This window comes from Triturus cristatus, chromosome 4_1, assembly GCF_964204655.1.
Source record: "Triturus cristatus chromosome 4_1, aTriCri1.1, whole genome shotgun sequence".
NCBI lineage: Eukaryota > Metazoa > Chordata > Amphibia > Caudata > Salamandridae > Triturus > Triturus cristatus.
The window spans coordinates 1234429414-1234447014 of NC_140585.1; the positions used below are offsets into that span (position 1 = coordinate 1234429414).

At 47.6% G+C, this 17601-nt stretch overlaps 1 protein-coding gene across 2 annotated transcripts in view; it reads right to left on the bottom strand.

Moving 5' to 3' along the window:
• Positions 1-17601, bottom strand: part of LRP1 (LDL receptor related protein 1) — a 1298976-nt gene that overhangs the window by 939644 nt on the left and 341731 nt on the right. For both annotated transcript variants that reach the window (XM_085654639.1, XM_085654638.1), the window contains exons 15-17: positions 3203-3328; positions 1563-1703; positions 1142-1267 (exon numbers count right to left, since the gene is read on the bottom strand). In XM_085654639.1, the coding sequence (XP_085510765.1) occupies positions 1142-1267; positions 1563-1703; positions 3203-3328 (393 nt within the window). The remainder of the gene's footprint in view (positions 1-1141; positions 1268-1562; positions 1704-3202; positions 3329-17601) is intronic.

Consider the following 17601-nt stretch of genomic DNA (forward strand, 5'->3'; position numbering starts at 1 on the left):
AACCAACATGTACCTCAGGCGACACATTATTTTAGAGGTGATATACACCCTAAGCGGGTAGTAATATTAAATCAATTTAAACCTAGAGGTCAAAGAGATCTTAGAAGTGTGTTGTAGGAATTTAGGTTGACAAACTACTCTTAAGAAAAAGAAGCTTAGAACTGGGAAGCCACGTAAAAGCCAGGCTGTCATAATCCACTAGTAGCTATTCATCTATGTGAGGGGGCTTATCTGCCTGATGAGAATCAATCAGAAGGAAAACAAATCCCAAATTTCAGCAAATGGATGAGTAGCACCAGGACCATTGTTCAGAGCGCCTGAGAAGCGTAAATTAAAAGTGATTAAAATACACTTAAACAGTCTTGACCAAAATGTCGGTTTATAAACTATTTCTCTTCCCTGCTCTACAAGGTCACATTGTATGCTTTCAATTGATCCTCTCTCCTCTTTACACTTCACCCACAAAGTTTCACTGCAGACTTTTCAAACACATATTTTCCTTTTTTTGGAAATCATCTTAGGTGGTGCTTTTTGGTTAAGAAATTATTTATCAAATGTTCTATTCCTGAACATGTTTGTATATTGCAACTGTACCCAAAGAGTATTCCACAATACTGTGTTGTGTATGGCTACAAAGTAGTAGATGGAGAGGTGTCCTAGTGCCTAGAACTGACAACTTTGGAATACAACGAACCTGGTTCGAATCCCAGTTTCTGCGGTACATTTAGTGACTGTGGACTTAATGTGCCAGTGCCCAAAATAAAAAGAAAATATCTATTGTAAACTGATTCTACAAAAAAAACTGCAAAGAAAAGTGGATGAGTAAAAGGTCTCAGAAAATGTGTATGTTTTCACACAGACATAAGACTTAATTTTGGTAAAAGGCAAAGCATTAGTTGACTTTCTTTCAAACCAGAGATGCATGATAGCATGAGGTATGGTAAACCCGGCGCCCTGCCACCACTCAGTTCCCAGTATACTGCATGAAAATAAAATTAAATGTGGGTGAGGGATTCAGAGTGCTTAGAGTGAAAAGACAAAATTATATGTTTATTTTCATATAATACCTCCGTTCAGAACCCCCTGGGCCTATGAAAGAATAAAAGTAAATCACAAATAATAGTAAGTGCGGGGGACTGACCTGAGCAGGTGGAGTTGGACTCGTCCTCATTGTTGCCACAGTCATTGTCCCCATCACAAAGCCAGCGGATAGGAATGCAGCGGTTATTCTCACACTTGAAACGGTCTGAGGGGCAGGTGTGCTGGTCTGTGGAGAGGGACAAATGTGTCAGTCTATTTAATACACACCATCATTCAAAGATTGACACAAAATGCATAACAGTATTTGGGATAGTTGTGGATTTCAGTGATATGAGGTTTTAAATACAATGAGCATAGATAAGTAGAAATTGAAGGGTTACAACACCGAGCAAAGTTCAGGAGCTTCACAGACTAAAGAGTGAAGCTATGCATGTCAGATCTCAGTGGCATCAGTCACAGGTGGAGATGCCCTGGTGGGATAGAGTTTAGGGGCATCTGCAGAAGGATCTAGTATTACATACGGCAGAGCTCTGGTGCTTCATCACTGTTGTCTAGGCAGTCGTTGTCACCATCACACTTCCAACGCTCCTGGATACACCGGCTGTTCTTACAGGCAAACTCTCCAGTTTGGCACTGAGGCGGTGGAATGTAGGACGGGTTCGCTGTTAATACAAAAATATAAAGCGAATGAGAAGTCTGACAAACTGGAAAAATGTTTCAGAGATCAAAAGAAAGGTAAAATGGATAAAAAAGCCACAAAGACTGCCAAACCTGTAATCTAACGTGATCACATTGTTGATCCAAAACCCAGAAATCACAACATGGAAGAGGTTTGTGTGTTCTTAGCTATATATTTGCACGCTTACATTAGATGTGGTCTGCACAGTATTTAATTAGTGCCTGCAGTTACAGGGCACTGCACTCATTTTTGGGAAGCAGAGGCTACTTTTCATCATTACATTTTTTCCCAGAGCAAGAGAGAGACAGATTTGAACAAACAAAGAAGTTAGGAGCACAGTGGCAAAGGGAAAAATCAGGGAGAAAAAAGAGCCAGCACAATTGATATAAAGCAACCTGAAGGGTAGGATGGTGGAATAAAAAAGGGATTAAGTGGAAGTCTAGGCATCCTTGATATTCTGCAACCCTACCAATTAGTAGTGGCAGAGACGGGAACCTTAAAAATAAAACTTTGGAGTACTGCTGCTCTTTAGATTTTTCATTAATTACATTAATTAATTAATTTACAAATTAAGAAAGGCCTCAAATCACATTAGTCCTGCACGGTAGATATTTGGATTTTGAAATGATGTGGCAGTTCTTTAGATAGACAGCAGTGGACCACCACAAATGTTCTTGTTATGTGCTGGAAGAATACGGAAAAAACATAACGCATGCGAGGCTTTATCCACGAAATGCAGAGGTATACTTATTGATGGCAAGTTTCAAGTTATCTACTGCTAAGGCATAAATGCTGCACAATTCATTTTGGGTGTTCTATACTTGCAGACAAAGAAATGGCTGTAGGAAGACACAGAAGATGACGTTAATGAACAGACAGCTAGGACTGAAAGTCTATGGTGAAAAAGCGGAGTGGACACCACTGTGCAACTGTGGGCTTTCTGTGCCATTATGCCAATTTAAGTGTTCTCCACAATTAAATCTGGAACTTGAAGGAAGAATGTGCAGCACACAAGTAAGTATAAAGCTGTGGCCTGTGGGACTGATGCGAATATCATGAATTTCGCTGATAAACAAACTCACATTATTGATCTTGGGTTTGCAGAGTGAAAAAACAGAAGGTGGTGAGCCTCCAGGACAGATTGTGGAAGCAGAAGGTTGGGAAGTTATGTTGGGGGGTTCAGGACAAATCAAAATGGACGTTAGCTCTAGGTTGAAAAAACTGGAAAAGTCAATGCTGAGAGGGAATGGGGTAGCCGTTAAGTTAGAGGCTCAAAAAAATGAAGGAGGGAACAAAAGAGATCTTCAAGGTTAAAATGGTAAAGCATCAGCGGATTAGCTGGAGGGTGTAAGGTAAGGAGTTTCCAGGACAGAAGGACTACATGGTGCTACTTGCACTGAATTCTGTAGCTGCACACAATGCATCTTCTGAAGTGACTGCTATAATGTGTGTGGATTCAGTCGATCTAAATTCTGGCCTCACCTTTGCAAGTGACGGCATTCACATCCAAGATCTGGTCTTCTGCACAAGCGCACTGCCTACTGCCCGGGGTCGCCAGACATAGGCTACTGCAGCCCCCATTGTTCACTCGACAAGCATTGGATCCCACTGCACAAGTATGAGACACAAACAAAAGGTGGAATAAATAATGCATACTGTAGGTCAATCTGTTAAGCAAAGCATCAAAAGCCACTTCAAGCAACAAGCAGAAAATAACCGACAGGAGACTGCATCATCCCCATTTAACTAGAAATGAAAGGAGTTAAACAGCTAACCTTTGATGATAACCCAGAAACTTAAAAAAAAAAAAAAAAAAATACAGGCTGAAGGCTTATATAGCCGATTACCCATCTGAATGGAAGCAATTTCATCAAACTTAAATGGTAAAAGATTAGTCGGCCCTACAGATTTTCAAATGACATTGCATACAATTCTCCGTTATCCTGCAAGCTACCTCTCTTCAAAAATTTAAAAGAGGACATGGTCTGAAGAAAATTATCAATATGGGAAACAGAAGGGTCCGATTCAATAAAATCTAAATACAAAGAGCAGAGAGGTCCATCTTAACTTATTCCCTCAGTTTTTGCTGACATTCTGTCGGCTGTTTCTAAACTGATCTCCAGCACAACCTCAGGAACAACTGTTCAATGTCAGGCTCCCGGGCCTCACCAGTCCAAAATGGATGCTCCCACGTGAAGCACTGCACCAGCTGAAAATATTTGTCTTCTCTTGAAGGGTTACAACTTTGTTAGACTTGAGAAAAGAAGCTTTGGAAACTAAGGGATTATGACAAAGGGCAATTTCTCAGGGAAAGAGCAGCTCCTCTGCAGAGCATAAAGATGTGGTTCGCTTATGCCACTATCGCATAGAAACTCACAGACAAATTCAAGCACACAAAAAGGTTATGATCTATTCCCTAATCAGTGACCAAATAAAAGTGCTTATTTTTCTAGTTTAATGGAAACTATATTCCCTTATTTTGAAGAAAAACTAAATCACAGTTTGCATGCTTAAAGCAGGCCAAACATTCTATAGACATTTTAACATTTCAGAGTCGACAACAGTAACTCTGAAATTGTGGAGGTGTTCGGTCTGTAAAAAAAGTGTTTTGCTTCCTGATAACTGTATCCAATTGATATGTTGCAAACAAAAGTCTGAGAGCACCTAAGATTGCTCCTGGAAAGGTTGGTGTAGAATGGGGTTGGTTAAAGAAGCTGAATCAATGATAAGGTGGCAGCACAGGACATTTCTATTTAGTTCTGTGGATTCGGCGCAGCTCGGAACATGTTGATCGATAAATAGGTAAATGAGACAGAAAGCAAAGTCTAGCAGACCTAATCAGCATCTTTTTGAACGCAAGTTCACATTGCTAAAACCCTAAAGGCAGAGTGCTCAACGGGTCTTCTTCATTTGGATTTTGCAGACCATGGCCCTCAAGATTAAGCAGATAACCAGCCAAATAAACCACCAGCTTTTTTTCACGTTCAGGCCGCTCAATGTGAAATTGAGGCAGGAGCAGTGTTTCCTGCGAACATGCACCCCGCACAACTTCCACATATGGAGACTTAGGTGTCGGGATATGGATGGAGCAAAACAAAAGGTGCACCTGAATTCCCCAAAAGGTTTGCTTAATTGGTAATTTCCTCATGAATATCACCATCCCAGAGAGAAGGCTGGCCTCATTTCTCAACCCCCAAGTTTAATGTCAGTTTACGAATACTAGCTAGGCCTTTATTGTTGAAATATAGGCTATACTGGCAGTTAGCGGAATTCAACAGGACGGCTCGGTGTGTTGTTGACTCTGCTGTAGAAATGATCACTGCACTTAAGGATGGGACAATTTAGTAAGCCATCTGCCTAATGTGGCAGTTCAGACTTGGTGCTAGCAACATCTGGTATTGTGAGAGTTTAAATGAGGAAGTTTCAAGGAAACATGTGAGTGTATATGTATATAAATATATATATACACACACACACACACACACACATTATTTCTCTGGAAAAAACAAGTTTAAAATTATGTTATCTAGGAGATGGAATAATACAAGAATGAACGTTTAAAAACCACTGAAAATTGCCAATTATTGTTAAGTCAATTATTTATAACTTGCGCCCCTGCTATGCAGTCCTCATGACCTCGCATATTGCATTACAGATGAGAGGTTAAATGACATCACAGATAACATCTAAAATGACTTCATCCAACGATTGTGACACTGTTGTATAGGCGAAGTGGATCATAAGTAATTCAACTGCCTAAATCTATGCCCAATTTTCTATTGCCACTAAAGTGATAATGTCACCCTGGTTTTGTTGGTGTTCACATGTTTAACAAATGAAATGTCCCCACAGACTTCAGTGTGGTCACCCACTGTATAAACCTTGAATACCCTCCAAAACACTGAGTCTAGTGTTTAACAAGTATGCACAAGCCACTAATAAGGTACCTTAAATCAGGCACTATTAACAACCCTCAGTAGTTTGGCATAATACAGTACACACATGGCTGAGATGAGAAGAAAGGCATACTACTTTAGAGCCCTAATTATAACCACACTGAGTTAAATAATCCCTAGAGCAGCTCGAGGTTTTTCTTTCCCCGGCTGCCATTGGCTTTTGCGTGCTTTATTTTAAAAAAAAGCCAGCACTCAATTGGGCAAAGGCGGGCGCATGTCCCGCCTTTGCTCCGCCCATTCCCGTCGGTGTCTAGCATGCGCATCAGCGCGGCACAGAAAACAGGCTCCCTCGCCCCCGCTCCTCTGTGGTGTGCGCGCACCACTAGTTTCAATGAACAAGTTACTTCCCTTCGGTAACGATGTATCTGTAAGAAACATTAGTTAGTTAGATTCCTCACCTTAGAATATCCCCAGGCTGGATCCATAAAGATTTTTGTAGCAATACCCCTTGCGCGTCGCTAGGCGTCATCTGCGGCTCCGCGTCCGTCGTTGGAGTCGTGCGCCGGAATGACGTCGGAGTTCTTAGACGGCGCCCTCGCGCGCTGACGTCAGTTCTTGTACATAGCTTTACGCGCCAGGAACGCAGAGCCATGCAAGAGACCGACACTGGTGCCAAAAAGCCTAGGGCCCTGAACAGGATGACCTTAACCCTAGATGTCGGTTCGCAGAGCGGGGAGGATGGGTGGGTCGGTGAGGAATCTAACTAACTAATGTTTCTTAAAGATACATCGTTACCGAAGGTAAGTAACTTGTTCATCTGAAAGAAACACGTTAGTTAGATTCCTCACCTTAGAATAGATACCCCGGTGGAGGGTCTGCGAACCAAGATCACACCAGAAAGTCCTGGAGAACAGAACGGCCAAAGAAGCCATCTCTCCGGACTTGGCTGTCCAGGCAATAGTGCTTGGCGAACGTGTGCAGTGAGGCCCACGTCGCCGCCTGACAGATGTCCTGCAAGGGAACTCCCCGTCCCAGGGCAGTAGTCACCGCTGTGGCCTGGGTGGAATGGGCTCTCAGCCCAACAGGAGGGTCCTTTTTCGCCAAGGAATAACAAACCTTAATACACAATACGACCCACCGTGAGATGGTCCGCTTGTGTACAGCCCTCCCCTTCTTAGCACCTACATACCCAACAAAAAGTTGGCCGTCCACCCGGAACTGTCTGGTGCGGTCTCAATAAAAGGACAGCACACGTTTGGGGTCCAGACGGTGGAGCCTCTCTTCCTCTTTCGAAGGATGCGGAGGCGGAAAGAAGGTGGGCAATGTGACAGATTGCCCGATGTGAAAGGGGGGTCATCACTTTCGGAAGAAAAGAAGGACGAGTCCGGAGGACAACCTTGTCCGGATGAACAGAAAGAAAAGGAGGCTTAGATGACAGAGCCTGGAGCTCACTCACCCGTCTAGCCGAGGTGATAGCTACCAGGAAAGCAGTCTTAAGAGTCAGAAGACGAAGGGGACAATTGTGAAGAGGCTCAAAGGGAGCGCACATCAGAAAGGTCAAGACAAGATTCAAATCCCACTGAGGCATTACGAAGGGGACAGGAAGGAACATGTGAGTAATGCCTTTAAGAAAACGGGAAACTACAGGGGACTTGAAAAGAGAAGGCTGATCAGGAAGCCGTAAGAATGCAGAGATTGCAGAAAGATAACCTTTCAAGGTGCCCAGAGCAGAGCCCTGCTGGGCCAAAGAAAGAAGGAAGAGGAGAACCTCAGAGAGAGGGGCGGAAAGGGGATCCACAGCCTTTGCTGTGCACCATGCCACAAATTTGTTCCACCTGCAGGCGTATAACGATTTTGTGGAGGGACGCCTGGCTGCCAGAATCACATCGCAGACATCAGGAGGCAAGTCAAATGGCATCAACTGTCGCCGCTCAATCTCCGCGCATGGAGGTGGAGACTGGACACGTTCGGGTGGAGGACCGTCCCCTGCTGCTGCGACAGAAGGTCCTCCTGAAGAGACAGTCGTACCGGAGGATCGATTGACATACTGAGTAGCTCGGGATACCAGTACCTTCGTGCCAAATCCGGAGCCACTAAGATGACTTGGGCCCGGTCGCGCCTGATCTTCAGTACTCTGGGCAGAAGTGGTATAGGCAGAAAGGCGTACAACAGACCGCAACTCCACTCGCGACGAAAAGCGTCTCCGAGCGAGTGCCGCCTTGGAAATTCCAACGCGCAGAACTGATAACATTGCGCGTTCTCTTTGGTGGCGAATAGATCTAACCAAGGCTCTCCCCACTGCAGAAAGAGACCTTGCGCCACATCCGAGTTCAGACGCCATTCGTGATCCATCATGCACCGGCGGCTGAGTTCGTCTGCTCTGGCGTTCAGAGAGCCCGCCAGATGTTGAACCACCAGGATGATGCCCTGGTGTTCCAGCCATGTCCAGAGGCGCAGAGCCTCCTGACAAAGGGTCCACGACCCCACCCCGCCCTGCTTGTTGCAATACCACATGGCGGTAGTGTTGTCCGTGAACACCTGCACAACACTTCCCCGGACAGAGGGAAGGAAGGCTTTCAGTGCAAGCCGGATCGCTCTCAGCTCCAACAAGTTAATATGGAGTTGAGACTCCGCCGGAGACCAGAGGCCTCTGATCTCCGCCTCTCCCATATGGCCCCCCCATCCCAGGAGGGACGCGTCCGTCACTACTACATGCTCTGGTTGGGGTAGGGAGAGGCATCTACCCCTGACCCAATCGCGGTCCGGAGGATAGGCCCGGAACTGCGCCCAATCGAGAACCGCTCCGATGAAGAGGAGCTTCTGGGAGGGTCTCAGGTGTGACTTCGACACATTGATGGAGAACCCCAGCAAATGCAGGAGGTCGGACATAGTCTGGAGGTGGGAGACGACTTGCTGGGGCGAGCCCACCTTTAACAGCCAGTCGTCGAGATAGGGGAAGACTGGAACCCTCGATCTGCGCAGATGAGCTGCGACCACCGCCATCACTTTCGTGAACACCCGAGGGGCACTGGTGAGGCCGAAGGGGAGCACGGTGAACTGAAAGGGCTCCTGACCCACCGTGAACCGCAGGTAACGCCGGTGGTCCGGCAGGACGGGGATGTGAAAATAGGCGTCCTGCAAGTCCAACGCTACCATCCAGTCTCCAGGTTCGAGGGCAGCCAGAACCTGAGCTAAAGTGAGCATCTTGAACCGTTCCTTCCGGAGGAAGGCGTTGACGCTCCTGAGGTCCAAGATAGGGCGTAGGCCCCCTTTGACCTTCTTGGGAACCAGAAAGTAGTGGGAATAGCAACCACGGGCTACTTCTGGACCAGGAACGCGCTCGACGGCCTCTTTGGCCAAGAGGGATGTAACTTCCTCCCGCAGAAAATTCAAGTGATCCTCCGACAAACTGTGGCACTGCGGTGGCATGGCTAGAGGGGTCGTCTCGAAGGGGAGGGAGTAGCCCCTTCGGACGATTTGCAGCACCCACCTGTCCGATGTGATGGATCGCCAGTGGAGCAGGTGATGGCGAACTCTGCTGCCCATTGGCGTGGAATGGGCCTGAAAGCTCGGACTAGGAGGGCTTTGAGGCGGATGCTGCCGGGGTGGATGTGGACTGACCGGCATGTTGTCCTCCAGTACCGCCAAGGAGGAGTCCGCGACCGCGTGCAGGTTGGTTCTGCGGCCGGTGGCTAGGCGGACTTGAGGAGGCGCCCCTTCCTTGGACACGAAAGGGGCGAAAGGCGGAAGTTTGCGGCCGCGGGGCCGAGAAAATCAAGGACTTGGCCGTAGCCCGGGAATCCTTAAAGCAAGCCAGCGCACTATCCGCCTTCTCACCAAAAAGGCGAGTGCAATCAAAGGGCATATCCATGAGGGTACTCTGGACATCCCCCGAGAAAGACGTGGACCGCAGCCAGGCGTGGCGCCGGAGCACCACCGTGGTGGTAATCGCCCTACCCAGCGAGTCCGTGGTGTCTAGTCCACACCGTATGGCATGTCGTGCTGCATCTCGCCCGTCAGCAAGCGCCTGGGAGAGACGTGTCCGGGCCTCCTCCGGACACGGGCAGCACGTCCTTCACCGTATCCCACAGAGAGTGGGAGAAACGGTCCAAGAGGCAAGCGATGTTCAAAGACCGCAGGCCCAAACTCAGGGAAGAGAACAGCTTCTTTCCAAACTGTTCCAGCCTCTTGGATTCCCGATCCGGAGGAGCGGACGGGAAGGAGGATTGGGAAGTTGAGGCCTGGATAACCAGACTCTCGGGGGTGGGGTGTTGGGACAGGAAACTGGGGTCGCCCAGAGCAGGGCAGTGGCGCCGGGCCACGTTCCGATCCACAGGAGGAACTGTGGAGGGCTTGGACCAAGTGCCCTGCAGAACGTCTATGAGGGCCTCATTTAACTGCAGCAGATGCTCTGTGGAGCTTGCTGACCGTTGAAGCACCTCTGTGAGGATGTTAGTTCTCACGGCCACAGCAGGCAACTCGAGCCCCAGGGCTTCGGCCGCCTTGCGCAGCACCACTGAGAAAGCTGCACCTTCCTCCGAGGCCACAGTCGGAGGAGAGATGAAACCAGCGTCCGGGGAGGTGTCCAGACCACTGGCATCCCCCAGTTCGTCTGCCCAGTCCTGTGAAAGTTGGCCCTGTCTGGCTATAGGGTCCTCAGACCCCTCCCAGTCGCCCCCGTCATCCGATTCCTGATTAACAGAAGGAATGATCGGAGCCGGGCGGTATATGAAACGCTCATCCATCGGCGTCGGAAGCGGCGTCGAGCGGCGCCGAGCCGGGGCTAAACCGGGGAACGGCGTCGTCCGGAGACGGCGCCGGAGGCGGAACCGGTGTCGGCGCCGGTGGAGGAGGCGTCAAGAGGTCGACCGGCGCCGGCAGAGATCCAGGCCTGGATCCCTTGGGGACCTGCGGCGTCGGGACCAAAGTAGTCGACGGCGCCGGGACCGGAGCCGCCGGCACGCGAGATCGCCCAGTCAAGCCCGCGGGGCCCGAAGGCGCGCCGGCAGGCGTCGACGGCGGAGCCAGGCCCCTCATGGCCGAGAGGAAAGCACTGACCTCCGCCGGAGTCACGTCAGTCCCAGGGACCGGCGGGTATGGGGAGGGACGCGGCTCCGACGGAGCCGCAGGGGTGGGACCACCCTGACCCTCGGCCGAGTCGCGGGACCGGCGAGGGGAGTCCAAAGAGCGGTGTCGCCTCTTGGACTTCTTTGATCGCTTCGACTTACCCGAAGACTTCGAGCCCGACTAGCGATGATGGTGGCTGCGTCTCCGCGACCGGTCCTTGGACCTCCTCCTGGACCGGGACCGTGAACAGCGAGGAGCCGAGTGCCGAAGCTCGAGAAGCTTACGGGACCGCTCCCGCCTAGCCTTCGAGGTCAAGGCCTGACAATCTGGGCACAACTCCGCGTCGTGGTCGGCCCCCAGGCAGTATAGGCACCGGCGATGGTGGTCCGTCACCGACATCAGTCGATGACAGGAGTAACAGGCTTTAAACCCAGGCATCCTACCGGCACCAGAGTCGAGAGAAGACCAAAAAGAGTCAAAAAAGTTTAGTCAAAAAATTGACTAAGGGGTAAGCTCTTCCCGGATCGGCGCTGTCTGGCGCGGAAAAAAGAAGAACTGACGTCAGCGCGTGAGGGCGGCGTCGAAGTACTCCGACGACGTCATTCCGGCGCACGACGCCATCGACGGACGCGGACCCGCAGACGCCGCCTAGCGACGCGCAAGGGGTATTGCTACAAAAATCTTTCCGGATCCAGCATGACGCCTGGGGATATTCTAAGGTGAGGAATCTAACTAACGCGTTTCTTTCAGATTTCCGCCCTCATTAGCTCAGCCTTGATGAAAATGTCCTTATGTCAGACATTTTCATGCTGGCTCCCACGCTCTTTAAAAACTGTTAGCTGCTATCGGCCTTCCCTGCCTGGCAGCGGTGTCATGAGTTAAAGAGACAAGGAGACCCTAGGAGTCAGAAGGGACCGAGGGTAGGTACATTTTTGTAAGGAACAGTGGTCCCATTCAAACAGAGTAAAGTAACATGCCACAATTAGTACAATGAAAAATTGGGTTTTATGTTTAAAGACAGTGCAAAAATACTAGTCAATTACAATTAATTAGTAAAGGAGAAAATATCAGAACAGTGAGAGAGTTTTGGTGGCAGGGTAAAAGGAAATCAGCCGATTTCCGGTACCCAGGCAAGTGATTAAAAGGTGACTTTTTTGTGCACGAAAGTAAGCATTAGCAAAAAGTCAGTAAGTTATTTCATACTCCAACATTTGAGATAAAGATGCAATGGAGTTTAGAAATGGTTGTCGACGACGTTTCGATCCCTGTGCGGATAATGGGATCTCTTCAGGACAGGAGGATGACAAGATTACCTGGGGGGTAGCCTGGGTGACCATCTAGTCAGGGCCGCACTACCAGAAATAAAAAGGGACCCCACCCTCAGAACCTTCTGCAATCTACCACCCCTGGTAGGCCACTTCAAATGTACTAGTTGCAGCGTTTGTTGTCTCACATTGGACACCAAAACATTTGTGCATGGGAACATTAACATCACCCTGAGTAACTTTTCTAATTGTAACACTAATAAGGTTATATATGCCATAACTTGTCCTTGTAATCTGATCTATGTGGGGCAAACAACGCAGAAGATCAGAGTCCGGATTTGCCAACATAGAAGCAGAATCCGCTGTAAGACCGCTAATGCACCTCTCGTCTAACATTTTACGCAACTTAATCACACTGAGGACAACATGACATGGCAGGTTATCAGCGTGATCGTACAGTCTACGAGGAACATGAACATAGCGGCTGTCCTCAACAAGGAGGAACTAAAATGGATAATCCGCTCTGATAGCCATCGTACAGGACTGAACCGACTTGAGGACTGGTCCAACTTACTTTAAAACCCTTGCAATTTTTAATTGTGCTGTATATTGAGCGTGTTTCCTAAATGTTCCATGCCAAATGTACCCAATTCTGTATATTGAGCCTGTTTCCTAAATTTTTCCATGCCAACTGTACCCAATTCCTTCCTCCCCCTACCTTTTTCCAATTCTTAAATTAATTTTTATACTACTCTCCTTATTCTAATCCCTTTCACTTCTCCCACCTCTCTCCTACACCGATCCCTTCTCACCCCCTTGCTGGCTCCAATTAACTCTTGATCCTGGCACAGAGCCGCACCTACTCCAGCTCTTCATCTCTTCCCTTCCCCTCCGCTTTCACACTTCCCCTTCTTGTTACCGCTCTGTCGCTCCACTCCTCCCTTTAGCACACCTAACATGGTTAATGCCTATCCTTCCATCATGGCCGCCGCTCTCGCCTGCTCTGACTGTCCCTCTTCTCTTGCTACTACTGGGCGTCACTATTTCTACCCCTGTCTGAGTTAGGCCCTCCCATCGCTCGCACTCAACGAGCCTTCACATCCCGTACTTCCACGGCACTGCTGGAACTCTTATCCTGGGTCCCCGCGTCCTCATTCGGTAAGTCCTCGCCGCCCTCCTTAGACCGTGTCCTGCGGCCCCCTACCTCCTCTACCATGCTCACCCCTTACTCCTTCCCGTAGGTAATCCGCGTTATTAACACGCCTCTACCTCGGAACACCCGGCTCGCTCGGGACTTCCTTCCTGATTCCAACGCCCTCCGTGGCTCCGAACCCACACTCGCCCGCATCGGACGAGCTTTTCCCTGCGATTCGGCACTCCGCAATTTGGATCACTACGACCTACCTGGTAAGCTTTCGCAGCACCCCCTGCCACATGCTCGAAGCTCCCCCCACCCATCCAACTTCTCAGTTAACCTTCCGCTTCCCCGCAGATCCTTCACGACCAATTTTCCCGCAATCTCGGGACTTATTACTCCGAAAGAGGTTCTGACCCCGTCGACACCCTCCCGCCGGACGCTTTTGCGCCTCAGACCTTCCCCACCTTGTGTGGCAATTATTGGATCCCCTTCCTTACTTTTGACATCGTAAGTTCTCTCATTTCTTACTCTGTCACCTTTTCCTCTGCACCACTCCTCTCTCCCGTTCACTGGCTGGTTATTCACTACTACTGGGATGCACCTGTCTTCCTGTCTTTCTTGTTAGACTTCGTAGTCCTTTTTTACCTTAGGATTCACTATTCGCACTGTTTACTCTTCTTCTTCCACCCAACCACCTGCTCCCACTTTATAACCCCCCCCCGCACCTATGTTTTTACCTTTCCTCCTACTTCCGCAACCTTTTAATTTTCTCTCCCCTCCCACCCAGGCTACCCCCCAGGTAATATTGTCATCCTCCTGTCCTGAAGAGATCCCATTATCCGCACAGGGATCGAAACGTCGTCAACCATTTCTAAACTCCATTGTATCTTTATCTCAAATGTTGGAGTATGAAATGCCTTACTGACTTTTTGCTAATGCTTACTTTCGTGCACAAAAAAGTCACCTTTTAATAACTCGCCTGGGTACCGGAAATCGGCTGATTTCCTTTTACCCTGCCACCAAAACTCACTCACTGTTCTGATATTTTCTCCTTTACTAATTAATTGTAATTGACTAGTATTTTTGCACTGTCTTTAAACATAAAACCCAATTTTTCATTGTACTAATTGTGGCATGTTACTTTACTCTGTTTGAATGGGACCACTGTTCCTTACAAAAATGGCAGCGGTGGCATGGCATGGCCCCCAACAAGATCAATAGATCAATTCTCCCTTTTTGTTCTATCTCTACAACCCTGTTTTTCCAGAAGAATCCGCGGAGTTGGCACAAACAGGGAATCAATAGGAGAAACAGCCTTTGTTTGTAAAATGCAACATGTATCATGCCATGCAGTGAATATGGTCGCCTTTGGAACCCTCCCTGGGGCACCTCCCAGCAGGCGAACTTTGACTTGAATCGCTTGATAACACGATCAGGTGCCTATCAGATCATTAAGGAACCGGTTTGTGTATTTACAGCCCTCGGAGATAATGGTAGGGTGGCACTTGTGACGCTGGTATCGACCCGCGCCACTGGTTCTTGATAAATACCCATTCATAACATGAGGGCTTCGGTGCGCGCAACTTTGGAGTCCGGGGGTGATTCTGCGCAGTGAGCCATGGCATTCGCCTCCTTGTGGGCCTTCAGCTGCTGTCTCTTGGTGACGGGTGTCCGTGGTAAGGGGATTTAGAATCATTATTTGAAGGGAATTCAATGAAAATGTATCACTGTGAATGAATATTAACTGCAGCATTTTTACCATCTCAGCAGTTCATAGGCTTCTGACTAGAGCTCTGCAACTCTTGGGTATTCGAATGTGTACCATTGGGAATTCGGGGTACCCGTGACCTCCCACGAATTATGTGCAAGTGCACAGTTTGTTAGATAAGGCAGGCATTCTATACTTGATAAATCAGTTTAAGATTTTATCAGGGGAGGGAGAACTAGGAAGTTTACGAGCAAAGGTGACAAAGTGGCCCATATTTGGTTCCAAGAGTCCAAAGATGAGTCTGTGACTGGCTTATTATTTTAAGATTGTATTTTAGTTGCATTTATACAGAGCTTCATAGCAGGGGCTCTGCATAATATTTATATTGTGAGTGTAATCTTGCCAATACCACGGTTTTAAGCTATATGTATTGCAAACATTTTTTGTTTTCTTTATGCTAAATCTGATTGCGTAATTTTCTCACACAGGATATTTGGCTCGAGATGAAAATGTCTACCCAGAATATTTGTGTGAATGTTTGCTGCAGCTGCATGCGTAGAGATAACGTTCACCTCATGATTTGCAATCGTAGGCTGTGCTCCACCGTCCTCTCCTCTCATGGTTCTTGGTGACACTACTCTCAACAGCTTGAAGATGAGCTTACCTTCTATCTGACCACTCTCACTCTCTCCACCCTAACTTACATGACAAGCCCCTAGATCTCACGCTAACATCCACCTCACTGGCCTCTTTCCCAGCTTGTCTGCCCATTCCATAACTCGTGTACCATTCCCCATCTCCCTGCTTCCCACTCACACCACTAAGATTGCCTTATTTAAATGGAAGTTTTACAACAAATGTAATCACTGATTTTTCCTGAACCACATCAGTCATGATCAGACTCTGCTGCTGGACAATCTCTTCTTAGACAACGTCAACTGTTACCTCCTGTCTGCCATCAACTTCTACTACTCCAAAACATATTGTTCCCGCTACAATCATGGACCGCATATTCCATTACAGCCAAAAGACCCACATGCCTGCACACCTTAAATGATGCACCCATCTACATTAAAAAAAATACAAACAGGTTCTTCAAGCACTAGCTACTTTGAGCTCCGCCAAATCCACATCACGTTCTACCCCCAGCTTTAAAACAAATAAATAAATAAATAACTTAATCAAATAGCACAAACCCTCCATTCTTATTGCCATCGACTTTGTGTCTTCTTTATCCTAAAAGTATGCAATCAGAGACTCTCAGCTCTGTCCTCTCTGGCCCTCCTCCACTGTCATGTAACCAATCTCCTCTGCTTTTCATTTACCATAGCATCGACTCCTATAGTCCTGCCGATTAACAGATTGTTTGTCATGTCTCTTCTTTCAAAACCTAAATCATAATGCCACTGGCCTTCTCACCTAGAGGTAGGACCATTCTGTCTCTCCTCACTAGTCCACCTCATATTTTAATCCTACTAAGAATTCCCTCAAACCAGGATTATTTTTCCCTTGCCAAGAAATCAGGTGACCCACCTCTCCTTTCAACTACTGTAAAACGCCTCTTTTCTCAAACTCTTAAAGTGGTTAGTTTTTAACCTTCTCTCCCATATCTGACTTTCATCAATACCACACAAGTCTTTCTCTTCCTCATCTCGGCCCATATTAACATTTCATCCATCCTCATCCTCCTCAAGCTATTTGTGGTGCTTGCCTCAGTCAACTGCCCAGTTGTACCAGCGACCCTTGCCTCCGCAAGCGTTAGGCACAAAGTGCCTAATGTTTTTCATGCTATACTTCCAGGCAGCATTTCTCTATCTCTAGGTGCTCTTCAGTTATCTAGTCATCCTTCCTGCCAGTCTGCATTCCTGAGCTTTGTTTCTAGGTCCTTTTATTTTCCCTTTGCATTACTTTTTCTGGTACTACAGTTTTTCATATTGGCTTCCCCTATCACTTCTGTGCTGAGTATACCCAGATCTTTTGCTCGTTCGCGTTCTTACTACCCAGCATCCAAACAAAGATCATACCCATCCCTCACTGGATAGTTCTCTGCTAATTCCTGCTGAGCTCATCAAAAATCCTTTATTAGCCTGCATCCTTTCCTACTACTGTATCCTCCACATTTTTGTTACCCCTGGACCAGTTTTCCATCCATTGGTTAAGATCCTTGGACTTTTATTGAACTCAGATGTACACATTGAAATGTTCACCCAGCACTGCTAGAGCTGACAGATTGCAGATGTTTAACAGAAAAACATTCCCTCACCCTCGCCAGCCCCAAAACCTCCAGGCCAGTGCTTACTTTGAGCTGGTGGTTACTGTTGGTCGGCACCGGCACTTAATTGTCAACACCGGGATTTGAGCACAACAATAGTTGTTTATTAACTCACTGCACATTAAAAATGACTAATACCTGCCGCTCAAACCATTCCTATAGCTTTGGGGGTCTGGAATCGTCTGAATTGTCCCACTTGTAGCAATGTGAATATCAGTTAGTGTGTTTGTATTGTCATTGACAGCGCTGACAGGGGCTATGGGTGGTGTGAGTTAAAGTGACCTCTGAGGAGGGCCCCAGCACTACTACTATATATTTTTTTTCTTCCCAAATGAAGCACTGCTTCAGGCAATACAATGGTTACAGTATTGCTCTATCACATCATTCTATTGGCTGTCTGGTGTATCATTCTGATTTCAAGGGAGTACTATCATTGGAATGCATAAGGGGCTGTTTTACACCTGAAAAGCACGCTCTGCCATCAGGCTTTATGTCACATTCAGGTCTTTATTTCATATAAACATTCTGTAGAGTA